The sequence below is a fragment of the Eretmochelys imbricata genome, chromosome 9 (genome assembly GCF_965152235.1).
Source record: "Eretmochelys imbricata isolate rEreImb1 chromosome 9, rEreImb1.hap1, whole genome shotgun sequence".
Lineage (NCBI taxonomy): Eukaryota > Metazoa > Chordata > Testudines > Cheloniidae > Eretmochelys > Eretmochelys imbricata.
Window position 1 is genome coordinate 47429747 of NC_135580.1, and position 17785 is coordinate 47447531.

Genomic DNA, 17785 nt, shown 5'->3' on the forward strand with positions numbered 1-17785 from the left:
AAGGAATTTTCCTCCAGGGCAGATTGGAAGAGGCCCTGGAGGTTTTTCACCTTCCTCTGTAGCATGGGGCACAGGTCACTTGCTGGAGGATTCTCTGCTCCTTGAAGTCTTTAAACCACGATTTGAGTACTTCAATAGCTCAGATGTAGGTGAGGTTTTTCAGGAGTGGATGGGTGAGATTCTGTGGCCTGCATTGTGCAGGAGATCAGACTAGATGATCATAATGGTCCCTTCTGACCTTAGTATCTATGAATCTATGATTCTTACTGATTACACAGATCTATAAATAAAGTAACAGAACTGGTTGCAATCTCTACACCAACTAAGGGGCATTAACAAAATACGTGTGGTTTTGTCCAATAATTGCGAAACAAGGGAATCATATGTGCATTGTTCATCTGGACGTGTTGTAAAAGTTAGGAATTAAAGCTCTTCTCTTGCTCCTTTTAGAGTCAACAGCAGAATATCCATTGGCTCCGATGGGAGCAGTCTCTTTGCCTGAATTTGCAAGTAACTGAGTCTGAGGGGAAGTCTCACTGAGCTCACGAAGTGTGAACTCTGGGAGAAGACACGGATGAGCGAGTGGATGCAGCAATGTTATAATGACAGCACTGAGTTGAAAGACTGGATTGACTGTGAGGGAGCAAGCTGAAAATTGTGAAAAACTCGTAAATGTGCCACGTAAGACTGAAACCGTAACCTGGGTTAACGATGATAGAGTTATCCATGCTATCATTTCCTGTTTCCCTAGTGAGAAAGTACCTCTTTAAATCTTGCCTTTTAAAACTGAAATAATTTCCCCTTAAGCTGGCATATGGAAAAACCAAACTCCCACTTACACTTTAATTTTAAGAAAACACTTTAGTCATAGAACATTTAGAGATTTTCAAAACTAACCCAAGCGGTTTAAGTGCCCAGCCAAATAGGAGTCAGTTCTCCAATTTCCCTATGCTGCTTTGTACACCTTAGTCTTATATTGCTTGAATGTGAATCACTGTTATGTTCATCTGGACTGTTCAACTCATAAGGACAAAAATTCTCAACCTTGCACCTCAGCTCCCAAACAGCTCAGGTGACTAGATAAGTCAATTGCAGGCTGGTGCATAACATCATATATTTTGTCTCATACTCGGATTGCAAGCTCTTTGGGTCAGGTCCCATCTTGTCGACATGTAATTGTATAATACTTAGCACACTGGGGCCCTGAGTCACAACTGGTGTCCCTACAAATAAACAAATAACTACCTAAGATGAGGAAAATAGCAAGGAAAAGAGTACACACAGTTAACATATTCTTGCTTTATATACTCTAGCTTTAATACCAGAAGACATGACAGCACATTGTACTGTGTATTGTCATTAGCATATGGCCACAATGGTCCCAATTCCTCTTAATGAGAATCAGCCCTTAGATGAGTTGTCCATTGTTTTAATTTGCTGGTGGATCCACTCCAGGTATTGGCTGACTTTGGTGTAGACTCCAAACTTCTCCATTTTCCCACAACCTTCTCCCCAGCTCACCAGTCCCACTAGGAACCAAGTGTTCTTGAACTTAGTGATCATGGGGCCTCCGCTGTCCCCACCACAGGCATCCTGCTTGTCTCCAATAATCCCTGCACACAGCATGTTCTCAGAGATGTCATGCCTCATAGCTTGGACACACTCATTCCGTGGGACCATGGGGATTTCGATGTAACTGAGAACAATAGAGTAATTCGAGGAGACGTCACTTTTGCTCCCCCAGCCAGTCACCACCATCTGCTTCCCATTCGCTGTCAGCTCTTGGTCTGCTAGTTTCTTGGTGGGAAGACAAACAGGGAGCACAAATTTGTTGAAAATCATGGGCTGAGCCAGATGCAGCATGGCTATGTCATTATCGGAGGTCTCCTTGCTGTAGTTTTCATGGCTCACTAGCTTGTCAACCCTAATGGTTTGCTCCGTTTCCTCATTCCGCAGACGGTGGTATTCCCCTGGAAGAGCAATGAGGTGAGAGGTGTTACTGGGCTCCTGACAGCCCCACCCCCTGCATCAAACCACATTAGGACTAAAATACATTGAGTGCTCAGCTTTGTCCCTGTTTTCTTAAAATATGAGTTTGCTCAAGTTACCCTGTTCTATCTTAACAGGGTTATATTTAACTGGCCTCCCACTCCTTACTCCACAGGACAGGGACATCATCTTTTGATTTACCTATAAAGTATCATGCACATATTATGCAGCACTGCATAAATATATCAACACAATGAAGACACAAACTCTTCTGTGTTACCCTAGAGTGTCCATATTACAATGGCAATTGTACAACTGGAGAGAATTTCTTGTGGGGTACTTTCGTGGGACCCAGCATAACAGTTGGGGGGAACATGCTTATAGCACAGCAAAAGCAATACACTTGTACGAGTTCTTGGACGTGTGGTTAGTGGCTGATTGGTTGAACTCCCTGACATAAAGACTATTAGGCATAGGCACCAACTTTTCCAGGCACTGGTGGGCGCTTGGCCCCGCCCCTGCCCCACCCCATTCCAACCCCTTCCCCAAAGTCCCCACCCCAACTCTGCACCCTCCCTGCTCCTATTGGACCCCTTCCCCAAATCCCCGCGCCAGCCCCGCCTCTTCTCAGAGCGCGCCCCTTCCCCCCTCTCTCCCAGTGCTTGCCGTCGCAAAACAGCTGTTTCACGTGGCAAGAACTGGGAGCTAGGGGGAGAAGCGGAGCGGTGGCATGCTCAGGGAAGGAGGCATAGCAGAGGTGAGCAGGGGCGGGGAGGGGAGCTGCCGGTGGGTGCAGAGCACCCACCAATTTTTCCCCATGGGTGCTCCAGCCCCAGAGCACCCACAGAGTCAGCGCCTATGCTATTAGGGACTGACTTTCTGGACTAGTCCATCCTAGAATCTGGGATATGTATTGTAAGAAATCCATGACCACCTAAGACTTAACAATTGTCATTGTGCTGCACACCCATTGGCCACTTGAAACTTCATCACCCCAGCATAGTGACTTTATGGACAGTTCCAGGAGGACAGTTCCATATCTAAAGGGCTACATGGAAGACAGAGTGAAGGGGCATGCGAGAGAGTTTTTCACTGCTGGCACAGAGTGGAGGCAGCTAGGGGCAACACAATGAGATACAACAGCAGATGAGCAGGGAGGGCCCAAACTGTGAAGGGCCTTAAAGGAAAGGACAAGAAGATTGCCTTTGATGCAATGGAGAAAAGAGAGCCAGTGAAGGGGCTCAAAGACATGATCAGAGTGGTAGATCAGAAAAGTTTCTCATAGTGGTATTTATGCCCAAGCTGGCATCTCAGATTTCGGGGCAGTGGTACCATTGATTCCCCTAGTGGGATATTTCATACCTGTGTCTTCTGTACCACACTTAACAAAAAGTATTTTCACTGACTAAGCAGCTGAGGCAGAGGGTGTATTATTCCTTTGTTGTCAGAGCAGATAGGTAGAAAATGCTCCTCCAAAGGGGTTTTATTTGAATGTGAAGGGAACAATGCTTGTGGTGGTTTTTGTTTGGTAATTCAGGGGTAAATTTGGTGGACATTTTCCCATGCTTCATATACTTCGTATGTGTGCAGGGCTAGCAGTGGCGATGTACTGTACATGGCACTCCACCCCAATCTGCCTGTGCCTTCAATCTGTAGCAACCTGTCGACTTCAAATCCACCCTTCCCCTGAGCGGAGATTTCCAAGTAAGCCACCCTGTTGGGTAGTTTTGCAAGATGGACGCATGCCCAACTGGGTCTAGATTAAGACTCCTCTGCACGTCTAGTACTCGTGGCCTATTCCAGATTTGGGCTCAGGAATCTAGACATGCTTCCTAAACAGCAACATTCTCATTAGCCCTGTGGCACTGAGTGCAGGCCCACCACCCCGCCGGTTGTGTGTAAGCACAGAGGGTTTGAGAGTAGAAACACATACCAAGCTCCAGAGTGTGGGATCCCCCATCTCAGTTCCCAGATTACAGTGTGGGAATTTTACTTCCCCTTTACTTCACTTCCAAGATATGCAGGAGTGCTCACAATGTATCAGCCCACTTAGTTCTTAGGCAGGCTCTTAGATGCTCAAATGAAATCAGATGGGTTTATTAATATATTTTTTAAATCTCAGCTAGGTATGACGGGCTGCCTAGCCAACCCAGTTCTATATGCAGAATGAGATGCTCCCTCTATAATCTGGCATCCTTCTCCCAAAAGGATCCTGAATTAGAATGTAATATATTAAAAGAGGGTAGCACAGGGGCTGGTCTTTTTTCCATACCAAGTCTTACTTTGAACCTCCCTTTGTCCTCAACGCAGTGTGCTGCCGTTAGAACCCAGGAGGGATGGATGAGAACACCTCCGCATTTAAACTTTCCCCTGCCATCTAGCAGCATGGTCTGAAACAAAGAAATAGAGAAGTACAGCACCACAGGATCCAGCTCAGACATGTAGGATATGATATATTCCTTCTCCATGCAGCCGTCTACACTGCACCTTCAGGTGCCAGAGCACGTGACATTAGCAGAGGTCAAAGTTCCTCGTTTGGTGGACAGAAGCATCCTAACAAGATATCTACAGTCCGCGTGGAATGAAGGTTTGGGTTTTAAGCGTTCCATCTAAATCAGTTTTCATGTTTCTTGCTGACTGGGCTCACTGCTCAGGAGATGCTGCGGACCAGCAGTTGGAATCATTCTGGTCCTTCTGAGTTCTGGAGACTCTCAACTCAAGCAAGAGACGGTTTAGCCCAACTACCACCGTGTGCCTGAAGTGAGTAAAATGTCTTGGGCTGATTCTCGTTTTTGCTAAGAGCTCTTTATGCTGCCACAGTGGTGTACAGGGATCTTAGTGTACATGAGACTCGGGCTGGCAGAAGAACGCTTTCTCTAATGGCCTGGTAGGGGCCGTACGGTGGATCCTTCCTCTGAGAGCCCCCAGCATGCTCTGTAAAGCTCTGGTATATTCTGTTAGACTAAAGCATGCTCTGTAACGCTAACCGATGCCTGGCAAGGCTTGTTTTACATTTATAAAAACAAAGCTGTCCTAAACCAACAAAGATTTCGTTCAGACGCTACCGGGATGGTACTACGGTAGCCAGAGTGTGCTGCAGGAGGCATTCAATACGTTCGAGAAGTGGCTGTCCCCAGCTTGGTGGGACACCACAGGCAGGTACATCCTGATGCTGCTTGCATTGGAATGGTTAGTAGCTTGGCAAAGAGTGGTAAGGCTAACAAAATACAGCAAAAGTTACATTCGCTTCGGCGCTCCAACTTTTGACTTGGCCTTGGAAAGTCTAAAGCAAGGGGAAGCTTAGCACGTGGTAGTCCCATCGTTTGTGACCGAAGTGCTTTCCTGTGCATATGAAGCAGTTCTGGGTACAGACTGAAAGCTCCACCACGAAAGATTATTTATCTCTCACCTGCCAGGGGCTGTCTCCTTTTCTTCCCCTTTTCCCTGAAATGAGTCGAATTTGGACACCTGATTTGAGCTCCATGTGATCTGCCTTCACCCTTCCGCAGGGGAACTCCACTACAAGAGATAAAACACAGAGGTCAACCAGCAAAATCCAGCCAATTCAACACAATCACTTATCACAGTCAGCTTATTAAACAAGAAACTCTCTAACTCACTACTGTTCCAAAAAACCCTCACCCTGTCTCCTTGCTTCTGCGAGATGCTCTCAATGGCTTCTCTGCATTCCCTCATTGTTTCGCTGTGGGGGAAATTCCCCGATCCTCTGGTGGAGTTTGACTATGTGAGGAGTTCCTAACACAGAGATACATGATTGATTTCTAATTCCAATAAAAGGAGCTTATTTACCTGTACCTGGAGGTTCTTCAAGATGTGTGGTCCCTATCTGTGTACCACTGAGGGTTATACACATGCGCCATATGTCCGGAGCCAGAGATTTTAAAAGCAGTAGTATTCGTTGATCCATGCATGTGCCCTTGCTCTACCTTATGGTTTTGTCTGAGATGATAAAGGGCAGGACAGACTGACCGTGCCCTCAGTTCCTTCTCCACAGCAAATTGAACAGATCCGCAGCAGTGGGGAAGGTGAGTGCGTTGAAACACAGATAGGGACCACACATCTCAAAGAACCTCCAGTTACAGGTAAGTAACCTCCTCTTCTTCTTCAAGTGATGGTCTCTATTGTATTCCACTGAGGGTGATTAACAAGTAGTACCTAGTTAGGAGGACAGTGGAGGAAGATGTTGGAACCGTGGAATGGAGAACAGGCATGCCAAACAAGGCAACCGTTCCAGTCTCACACTAAGGTGCAATGGGAAGAGAAAGTATGTATCAAACTCCACATGGCCCCCCTACATATGTCTGTAAGTGGTATGTCATGAAGCACGACTGTAGTAGAATGGGCTCTTGTGGAATGGGCTCATACCCCAATGGGTGGAGACAGTCCCAATAACAGATAGCAGAGTGTAATGCACCCCAAAACCCACTTTGAGATAGTCAGAGTGGAGATTGTTTGCCCCTTAGTCCCTTCTGTTAGAGCGATAAAGAGTCTAGGGGACGTCCTGAATGATCTTGTCCTCTGCAAGTAGAAGGCCAGGACTCTGCGGATGTCAAGGGAGCGAAGGTGCCATTCCTCCACTGAGGTGTGAGGCTTTAGGAAGAAAGCAGGTAAGTGTATAGGATGGTTGAGATGAAAGCAGGATACAACCTTTGGCAGAAACTTGGGATGCAAGTGCAGGGAAATCTTGTCCTTATGGAACGTGGTAAAGGGAGAGTCTATCATGGCCCCCAGTTCAGCTACCCTTCTTACAGAAGTAATAGCTACCCAAAAGGCAACCTTCATGGAAAGGAGTGACAGGGAGCAGGAAGCCATAGGTTCAAATAGAGATTTCGTCGAACACCCAGACAACAAGGTTGAGGTCCCGTTGGGGAGCAATGGGGTGAACGGCTGGATAAGTCTGGAGCAGGCCCTTCCAAACCCTGGTAGTCAAGGGGAGATTTGGTTTGTCTGAGGTGATAAAGACAGGGGGGTGGAGAGCACCAATAGCGGCTACATGCACCTTGATGGAGTTGAGAGTGAGTCCTGATGCCTTCAGGGACAGGAGGTAGTCCAGAAGAAGAGGAGTGCCTACATTCTTAGGGGAAACACCCCTCCGCTGGGCCCATGAGGTGAAATGCTTCCACTTGGCTCTATAGGACCACCTCATGGAGTCTTTTCTGCTACATGAGAAGATGTCTTGTATTGCAGACAAACATTCTCACTCTAGCGAAAATGCCCATCCAAAAACCAAGCTCGTAGGTGAAGTGTCTGCGAATTGGGATGTCTGATCCTGCTGCCATTTTGTGTGAGGAGTCCCGGGAAAGCTGGCAGTGGAAATGGGGGATGTGCTGACATGTGAGAAGGAGGAGAAACAAAAACTGGTGAGACTAGAATGAGGCGATCAGAATGACTGTTGCTCTCTCCTGTCAGATCTTGTGTAGGACATGCGGCAGGAGCAGTAGGGGAGGAAAGGCATAATTGACCTGGTCCAACCAGCAGATGACTAGGGTATCTTCTTGGTAAAGGGTGCCAAGGTGCCCCCCCGCTCCCCAGTGCATTTGCTGTTGGTGTGGGAGGTGAAGAGGTCCATGGTCAGAGTCCCCCAGTAGTTGAAAATGTCTGTGGCCTTGGTGTCATGGAGCTCCCATTCATGGTCAGCAGTGAATTTCCTGCTGAGAGAGTATGCAATTACATCCTGAGTCCTGGGAAGATATGCTGCCGACAACAGTGTCTTGTGGGTAACACACCAATCCCGAAGATGAACAGCTTCCACACAGAGTGCTGACGACCTCGTGCCCACTTGTTTCTTGATGTAGTAAAAGGTGGTGGTGTTGTCTGACGTGGTGTTGTCTGACATGATGAGAACATGATGGGAGTGAATGGATGGGAGAAATGTGCGACATGCTCTCTACATTGGCCGAAGTTCCAGGATGTTAATGTGCATCCAGGATTCCCAAGTACTCCAAGTCCCCTGTATCATGTGCTCACCCATGTGGGTGCCCCATCCAATGAGTGAAGTGCCTGTGATCATCGTCGTGCTTGGGGAGAACAGGAGGAAGGGCATCCTGGTGCAGATCTGACCAGGGTCCTTCCACCATTGGAGAGAGGAAAGAATCCCAGGGGGAACTGTCAGTAGGAAGTCCATAATACCGTGTATTGGAGTATAGGCCTTCCGGAGCCACAGCTGCAAGCAGTGAAAGTGAAGGTGAGTGATGGCAGTAATGTACATGCAGGCCACCAAGAAGGGAAAGGCAAGTCCTGGATGGAACAGAAGGACCAGAGACCACGCTGGTAATCAGTTCTTGTAGCGTCTGGAACCCTTCCTCCAGTAGGTAGGCAGGCATGTGCTGAGACTGCACTGATGCAGGCCCCAATGAATTCGAGAGCCTGTGTAGGATCCAAAATCTATTTTTCGATGTTTACATTCACCCGCAGGGAGGAGAGGAGTGTGAGCAGCATGGAGGTCAAGGCTCAAGTCCCCCTTTGGATCACACTGCTATCAACCAGTTTTTGAGATAAGGTAACATAACAACCCCTTGATGCTGACGGTGGGCCACCATCACAGAGAAAACTTCAGTGAAAGCCTGTGGAGCAGTGGTAAGTCTGAATGGTAGAAACCTGTATTGGAAGTATTGAAGGCCTGCTGTGAATCTCAAGAAATGTCTGTGGGTAGGACGGATATCTACATGAAAGTAAGCATCCTGCATATTGAGAGCCATAAACCACATGTCTTTTTCTAGTGAAGGTATGATGGCTGCTAGGGTGAAAATATGAAACTTTGACTTGTGTATGAAGTGGTTGAGACGATGGAGATCTAAGATCGGTCTCCACCCACCCTTCTTCTTGGGAACTAGAAGGAATAGAACCTTGTGCCCTAATAGGTCATAGGAACGGGTTTTATCACTCCCATTTGGAGTAGGGAGTCCACTTCTAGGGCGAGGATACTGTCATAAGAGTGATCCCTGAGGCGAGGCCGGAGGACAAGGGTGATGTAGTGTCATGAACTCAATTGTATAGCCATGTTGAATGACATCCAGGACCCACTTGTCCATTGTTATCGCACTCCATGCTGGTGAGAAGAGTGCTAGATGCCCCGCAAAGGGGGTGGGTTGAGTGTATGGCATGAGGCAAGGTGGTTGGTGGGTCACAAGATTCACTCAGAAATATCACTTCTGCAAAGACTGAGTATGAGATGCTGAAGGCTATGACAATGAACTGAGAGGATGGGGCTATTGGATCTTCTGTCATTTGTGAGTAGGCTCACTGGGCCACTGATAGAAGGATTGAGAAGCTCTGAATCGTCGTGTTGGTCGTAGGTGGTAGATCTTGTGCTTGGGTGCTGGTATGTAGATACCCAGTGATTGTACAGTGGCTCTGGAGTCCTTGGAGTAGAGGGGAATCCTCAGTCCTCTCATTGAAGAGATTAGACTCATCGAAAGGGAGGTCCTCTGTGGCGTGTTGGACTTCCCTTGGGAAATCTGATGAAGTAGCCACCATGCGCTTCACGTGACGATACCCATAGTCATCGTGCACTGAAGAAGTGTTTGCCACATCCACTGCAGCCTGAAGTGTCGTCCTCATGACCAGTTTCCCCTCCTGTAACATAGCCTGGAAGCAGGCATGATCTTTCTTGGGGAGCTTGGTGGATTTTGCAGACAACTTTCCGGAGGTAAGGAAGTAATATTTAGCGAATAGGTCCAAGTAATTTGAGATTCCAAATTGAAGGCTGGCAGAGGAGAAGACCTTGTGATCCAGAAGATCCAGTCACTTGTCCTCCTTGTCTGCCAGGGTAGAGCATGGGTGTTGTTGCCAGGTTCACTCCATTGCCACCTGTATGACAAGGGAATTGGGTGGGAGGTGAGAAAACAGAAACTCAGACCTCTTCGCGGGCATATAGTACCTCTTCTTCACCTCCTTGGGGGTGAATACACAAGTGGCTGGAGTGTGCTAGACAGTCTGGGCTGGTTGCAGAATGTTCAGTTACTCTGGTCGGTACCGAGACATGCAAGATGTCAAGCAGCTGGTACAGTTTGTCCTGGACCTCCTCCAGTGGGATGTAGAGGTGTTCAGCCATCTTGTTTAACAGGTCCTGGAACCGGTGATAGTCTGGGGACAAGGAGGGAGTCAAAGACACTGTGCATCCAGGAACAAGGAAGGGAACTGCTCCAGTTCTGGTGGTACCGTCGGAGTTGGGCTAAGCGGTTCTTCCTCCCAGTATTGGAATTCTGAGCACCTACTCAATGATGGTCGAAGAGGCAAGATGGGGGACTCCTTTCAAGCTGAGTGGGAAGGTTCTGAAGGTAGGTACTGGGGCTGGGGCCCCCAGTATGGCCAACAAGGCAGATTTGACGGTTGCTGTGGAGGGCCCCAAGTAGTGGTGTACCAGTCTTCTTTGTTGCGGATAGGAAGGGCACTGCCACTGACTCGTCAGAAACTTCAGTACGGGAGGGGCGGACCCTGCTCTTTGTCCGAGTCCTCCAATGCCAAAAAGTCAGAGCCTGGTTCAAATCGCGGAACTGTAGGGAAGTGGGTGGGAACACAGCCCGAAGGAGGTAAGTCCAAGGTAGGACAGCCCACCCCCTTAGGTGGAGACTGAACCTGAAGATGTGGCAATGTCACCTCCTCCAAAGCCAAGAGTTCATGAGGCTCGGGGGCCAACTCAAGCCTCCTGGGCATCAACAGTATATACTCCACAGTCAGAAATGGAGCTGGAACAGAGGCCTGCCTTTGAACTGAGGGTTCCTTTGACTTCAGCGGTGCTGATCTGGAAGGGGTACACGGCTCGGTGGACAGGACCAGTGTTCTGTGCAATTTCTTGTCATTCTTGTGAGATATGAAACATGCCGTTTTCTGTGACTAGAACTTGTGGATGAGGCAGTGTCCTTCCTGGGCCTAGAGGAAGATTTACTGCCATGCTTATGCACATACTTCTTTGCCTCATGACTAGGTACCAACAGAACCAGACTGGGTCTCTGCGGTAGGAGGTGTGCTCCTCAACTGCTCAGGCTGACGTACAGGGGGAGTTCCCCAGTCTGGATCCAACTGTGGCCTCATTGTGACTTCCACAAAGTGCTTCTTGAGGTGGAGAGCCCGGCCTTCCTGCATACGGCTCGATGCAATGTGGGCTTCTCCCAAGCAGTAGAGCAGCATTGGTGCTCATCACTGACCGAGAACGAGCGAGGGCAGGAGGTGCAGATCTTGAACCCTGGTATCTTTGACGTAATCCAGTACTCAGGCCTGGGGAGGGTGTGTGTGTGTGTGGGGGGGAAGCGGGAGACCTTTAAAATGGCATCCCAAAATCCTGAAAACTATCACTAACCCACTGCAAAACAACAACAATACTAAGCATACAGAGGTATAAAACAGTTTTTTTTCTGTGTTTTAGAAAGCGCATCACAAGAGATGAGAGAACAGGAGAGGCTCTGACTTGGACCATGTGGCAATGAGAAGGAACTGAGGGCATGGACAGTACATCCCTCCCTTTATCACCTCAGACGAAACCATAAGGCAGAACAAGGGTGAATGCACGGACCAACGGACACTACTCCTTTCCAAATCTCTGGCTCTGGTCGCATGGTGCATGCGTATGACCGTTGGTGGAATACAATAGGGACCATCACTTGAAGAAGAAGTGGAAAAATTCCAAGCAGAAAATCACTCTGCATGGGATAGATGCACTGGAACTATTAGAAACTGTGTTGCATATGGTTCTTCCACTTCTTTTCTGAAATGTGCCCCCCATTCTTTTGTTTGAGGAACACTGTACAAAATCAGAATTGTGGGTGTCCTCCCACCCCACCCTTCCTTCTTACCAACGGGCTCACACTTGGAATGGTCGTCCATCAGCTGATACCCTGAGGCACAGCTGCAATAGCGGCGCTGGCTCTGCTTCGGATCCTCGTGACAGAAATGTTCACATCCCCCATTGTAAGTGGAGCAGTTGGTGTAGTTAGCCTCTGCGAAACAGGGAAGGGGAAAAGAGATGCAAGGTTAGAAGGCTTAGGAGTCACCTGATGGTAAGGTCAGTGTGGGACTTGATGTTCCCCTTTGAAACTGGAATAGGTGCACTGTGAGAGGTAATTGTCCAGTGTCTTGATTTGAGGGAATAGCAGTTGATGGATTTGGATTCCAGCTTCTGCTTCTGACTTTGTGGCGTTCGTAGCAGATTGAGAATGCAGCTGGCCGCTGGGAGTGCTGGGGGAGAGGCCAGGGGCATGATACCAAGGAGTGTGTCGGGGAAGTAGACTGAAGGTCTGATAATTCTCTTCCTTGCCACTGAGCATGAGTCTACTGCATACACTGGTCAGCAGTTCGCTGGGGAAGAAAATCAGCTCTTTTAAAACGATCCAGCCTCCAAGTTCAGGCTGCAATAGTTCAGCTCAGAATTTGCTCATCTCTGCATTGGATTGTGGCATTTTTTCACTATCTTGCAAACAAAATCCATCCTTTCTTGTTTTGCTGACAGCTTTAGCAGTTGTGGCAGACCCTGTTTTACAGGAATATTTTCATTGGCGAGAGACTTAGACCTCTCCCATGATTATAGATCAGTTTTATGCTATTTTAGAAAACAACAATCCCCTGGCAGGCCATGAAATAGAGAGACACAGTATCAGAAGCAGACAGGTTCTGCAATGACAGAAGTGTTGGTTTCCCTATACAGGCAGAGGTACTCCCTGCCCCTTCCCCCGAGTTTTATTTCTAATATTAAAATGGTGGATTGAAGCCAGCTTTACCATGTTGGCACAGGCGTCCTTCCCAGCCTTGGTTGCAAATGCAGTTAAATTGTCCAATATTGTCCAGACAGGTCCCATTGAAACAAGGATTGGATAAACACTGATCTCCATCTGAAATACACATGCAGGGAAATCCAGATCATGAAACCTACCATCTCTCACAGGCCAGAGATTAACTACAGCTGACCTCTTCAGTCCCAACCATCCCACATCAGCTCAGCAACTGGGCTTTGCGAGCTCAGTGGAGCTTTATGGTGCTTTTTTTTTTTTTTGCCTGTTGTATAGTTGCTCCAGAGGTTCTCCAAGGCACAAGGACAATATGATGGGTTCTGAGTTACATCGGTAGGGCATGTGTGCTGGGGGCAGGAAGGAGGGCAGCAGGCACTGAGTGCAGAGGGGCATGGGTTGGTTTTCTTAGAACTAGGGAGCAATGGTGGAGTTCATCCTTTGTGTGCACCAGGGAGGTCTACAGTAATCACTGGGATTAGGAATGATCCCCCATCAACTTTGACCAGCGGCTTGGCTCTAGGAGAGGATACGGAAACAGGCATAGAGGTGTTTGGAATCTGCCCCTACAGTCCATGTGGTAGTTGGGGATACACACTGTGACATGAGAACACAGACTTTGCAAACACGTAAAAGCTGGAATGAATGACATAGAGAATTAATATACAGAACATGGCTGCAAGGATGAAGAGGTACCTGCTGCACGGGGGCGGGGGGGGGGGGAAGAAAGGGAGAGGCATGGAATTGGAAACTTTGCCTTACTTACCAACATACTTAGTCCAAAAGTTTAGCTGTGGAGAAACATAAAAGGGGTTAGGGCTGGAAGCAGACTGTTCTAACGAATGAACTTTAACTGTCTCTCTGCCTTGGAGGAGTGGAGTTCAGGTCTCCAGCTAATAGCTCTAGTGTCCTTCCCTTTGACACAGCAGTAATAAGAATCAATTACCTGGCTGGGTGGCAGGCTAGGATGTGATGCTGCAAACATAAGGCACAGTAGTCATACCACCTCCCTCGTGCAGGTCCCGCTCTTCCACTCATCACACCTCCCCATCTGCCCCCAACCACTCGCCAGCCCAGTACACTGTACCACATCAATCCCAACCAGCCTTTTCCCCACACACACCACCGCCAGTAGCCAACCCCCTCACTGGCCCCCCATCCCAGCACACACATCTTACATACTACTGAGAGCTCAGGGACATTGATGCTGGCTGGTCCTGGGTGTGTGTTTGATTCTGGTGGGCCTGGGAGGACCCAGCCATCTCAGTGATGGGCCCAGCTGTGCCCCTTACCTCCCTCAATCTTCATCAGCTTCTTTGCTATCAGGAGGCAACCGCTGACTGGGTAAGTCCCCTGTATTTCTGGTGTACAATTACAAGCAGTGCCCAGCCAAGCAAAAAGACAGACCATTCACCAGACAGTGAAACCTCTTCTAGGTGATTGGCTCGAATCCCACCCACTTTGGTAATGGCTACATGTTGTTACCATACAGTCTCCCTTGTGTTATTGCCAATAAAGCTCACAGGACACTGAGATGTGGGCCTCACCATGCTCGCTGCCATGCATTCACACAGCCAGAGGCAGTCTCTGCCCCAGAGAGCTTACCATACTAGCAAGATAATACGCTGAACCCTGGATGAGGTGAATAGTGCAGGAAGCAGGAGCACACGGAAGGAGAAAGTGATTTAAATGAAAGGCGGCTGTCAGGAGGGATTTGAAAGAAGAGAGAGGAGATGGCGCCTGGCAGAGGCTGCCGGATGACATGTAGAAGCTGGGAATGGGCAAAGAGGAAAAGTTCAGAGGGAAGTGACAGTAAATAGCAAGATGTCAGTGGGGCAAGATTCCAAAGGCCTCTTAGGGGAAGAGGAGCCTGAATGTGCTGTGGTAATAGACAAGAAGCCAATGGAGGGAGTCAAGCAGGGGCAGACGGGCTCCGTGCGTGGGGCTGGCAGGGGAAAGGAAGATGGCTTTAGGAAAGGCTGGCTGCAGGAGAGCTGGGGCAGGAGGCAGACAGGAAAAGACTACAGTGGCCAGGGGAGACCTGCCAGCACACACACGGGAGACAGGGATGGCTTTGGTTTTTACAACCAGAACCACGAGGAATAAATAGAGACTAAGGGCCAGATCCTCCACTGGTGTAAATCGACACAGCTCCATTGCTATTAGTGGAGTGCTGCACATCCACACAAGCAGGGGCTCTGACCCTAAGAGAGAGGAGGGATATTTAAGGGACGCTCTCATGATGCTCCTGATGGGAATACGTTCCCAAAATCGCGTTGCACTGGTTAATTCATTCTCACATCCAGCTTTAGGGGAACGACTTACAGTTGTTTCCCTGGTCTCAAATATCTCATGGGCCTCCTCCAGGTCACACTGCTCCTCAATACATTCTCGCTCCAAAGAGCCTGGCTTGAGCTCCTCCAGAAAAGTGTTTGCCCGCTTCTGGATTTTCAGGATTTGGTTTGCATCTTTGCTGCTGTAAAATACTTGAAGCCGAGAGAGGAGAACCAACATGGGGCTCATGAATGGCACCAAATCTTAGTTTGCAGCCCCTTTCAGAGATATTCACTTATTTATTATCTCCAGTTTAAGACACCTTCTGCCTGGTTTTTAGAGGTGCCCAAGAGCACAGGAGCACCTCTAAAAGTCAGGCCCAGAAGGTCTGAAGCTGGACACTCAAAAACCCAGAGGGACATAGAATCCGTGAAGTTTCCAGAGAACATTGGCCCTGGTGTGGTACTTCTCAGAGAACATGTTCAGGTGGGCAGTGGGAAGACGGCTGGGGTAGAAATATTCAAGAACAGACTGAAGGACAGGCCCGTGGTGTGTCTGGGTTTGAGACACAGAGGCTGCATTTCCATTAGAGAACTGAATAACTGGTAATGGAACCACTGGGACTGCACAGTGTAATTAGCAAGTGCTTTGCAGTCGCACTAATTAGCCTGTTTTGAGTATAGTTCTGTCTCCTGTCAATGCACAGTCCTGCCTTACAAGTATTGCAGGGCCTTCAGCCTGTTGCACCTATCCCACAATGCCTGGCACTGGTACCCCTCCATTTGCACCCATTCACAGGTCTGGCTTGTTTCAGTGGATGTTTCAAGAGGGTTCACTCCTGCACAAATTGCTACGAATGTGCCGTGAGGAGCAGTGCTGCACCCACCCACTGCAGATGCCATGCCGGAGCACTGTCCAACTGACTCTGGTGGCCTGGAGCATATTGCAAGAAGCACAGCTTGCTTTGGCTGGAGGATCTCCAGGAGGCAAGAGGCCTGGGGTCTATTCCTAGTTGATGTTTCGTTGCAGTCGGTTTACTTGCTTGTTTCAACTAAACAATTCTTTTTCGTATTTGCCTCACAGTAAGAAGCTGAGTGTTGGTCTCAGAATATTAGAAAGACAAAGCAGGTGAGTTAATGTCTTTTATTGGACCAACTTCTGATGGTGAAAGAGACATGCTTTCGAGCTACACAGAGTTCTTCTTTGGGTCCTGAAGACAACAGCATGAAGAAGAGCTCTGTGTAGCTTGAAAGCTTCTCTCCCTCACCAACCAAAGGTCCAGTAACAGATATGACCTCCCCCGCCTTGTTTCTCTAGTAAGAAGCTGAGATAGGAGTGATCTAACTGGTTTCAGAGGCAGGAAATACCACTTGACTGTGAGGCCAAGCTATCCCTCCCACCTCCTCTCAGACAGTCAGGGTCACAGGGCACAGGGGGAGAGAGCTGGGTAATGGAGAGGCCTGGGAAGTTAAGCAGGCAGGTGGGTGATAGGCTTGTACAGCTGTGTGATAGTGCTAAGGTCCCTTTTCTGTTAGTTCTTTTGCAGGAGTCTGAGAGATGCAGCAGAGGCAGCGGCTTCATTGCCATGGGGCCTCCCAGTATGGTCTGAGCAGCCATGTATTGCTGGGTGGGTGCGTCTTGCACAGTACTTGGGGATGGAGCGGGGCTGTGCTTACTAACCTGCCAGGAGGTGAAGACACACTGGTCAACGTGGGTATGTTTACAAAGCAGAGAAAAACCAACAGCTGGCCTGTGCCAGCTGATTCAGACTGGCGGGGGTTGGGCTGCAGGGCTGTTTCATTGCTGTGTAGACTTCCAGGCTTGGGCTGGATCCCCCTCCCACCTCACAGGGTCCTGAAGCAATGAAACAGCCCCACAGTCCATCCCGTGAACCCCAATCAGCTGGCCTAGGCCAGTCATGCACATCTAGTTGCTGTGTAGACATACCCTATACCTGCATTACAGAGGCAGCAGGCATGAGTCCTCCATGTTCTCACATGGCTTTCCATGGGCCATACACTGGTGTGTGTACATGCGGTGTCCTCTCTGTGTAAGTTTCATGCAGTGTTAGGTTTGTGGTTCTTGTCTGGTTTTGCCTTTGAATGGGAAGGGTCTGAAGTAGGGCTCTGGTTGAAATCGACAGGGTTCCCTCACAGAAGGACATTACCTTTATCAGCAGGATGAGCCTTATCTGACCCTGTGAGGGCTCCTTGCACTAGGATAGCTGTTCTGTCAGCGTTACCAGTCACTGGGCTGCTGCCCCGTCCCTGGGGCAGCTCCACCACACCCAGCGGTGGGGAGCGCAGCATATGCCGGACTCAGGGTTTTAACTGCCACGTCATCTCAGCCTGCTCTGGGCAGGATTACACATGATGGCAGCAATGCAGTGGCCTGTCTGCAACAGTGCTCTCCCCATGGATACCACAGTGGTAGCTGCACCAGGATAGCACCAAAGGAGACTAGTTAGTACAGGGAGAAACTCCGAGTGGAACTTACCTGAGGCCCCATGTCCACGGTGCACAGAGCAGGCAGCCACCAACACCCAAAGAGTACAGAGCCTCCACATAGTGCAGAATGGCACACCTAGGGGATTAAAGGGGAGGAATGAAAGCGCATGCCCCGGCAGGGCCCAATGCACTCCCCGAGCTGGAGGAATTTCTAGCTAGGCAGCAGATCAGACTGTTCCCTCCTTTGTTTTCCAGGCAGCTGGAGCCCACCTGAAAGGCCGACTTGCTCCTCAGCCGGAGTGCAAATCAAAAGCAGTGGATCGTTAAAGTCCATCC

General features: G+C 48.9%; 1 protein-coding gene across 1 annotated transcript; it reads right to left on the minus strand.

Annotated features, from left to right (window-relative positions):
* Positions 1–1401: 1401 nt before the first annotated feature.
* LOC144270343 (vitamin K-dependent protein C-like) lies at positions 1402–17568 on the minus strand. Its single transcript, XM_077826745.1, has 8 exons — positions 17499–17568; positions 15054–15214; positions 13495–13519; positions 12723–12833; positions 11802–11945; positions 5399–5508; positions 4262–4379; positions 1402–1970 (listed from the first exon to the last, which is right to left on the minus strand). Exons 1-8 carry the CDS (start codon positions 17566–17568, stop codon positions 1402–1404), a joined length of 1308 nt encoding a protein of 435 aa, XP_077682871.1.
* Between the last annotated feature and the right edge of the window lie 217 nt (positions 17569–17785).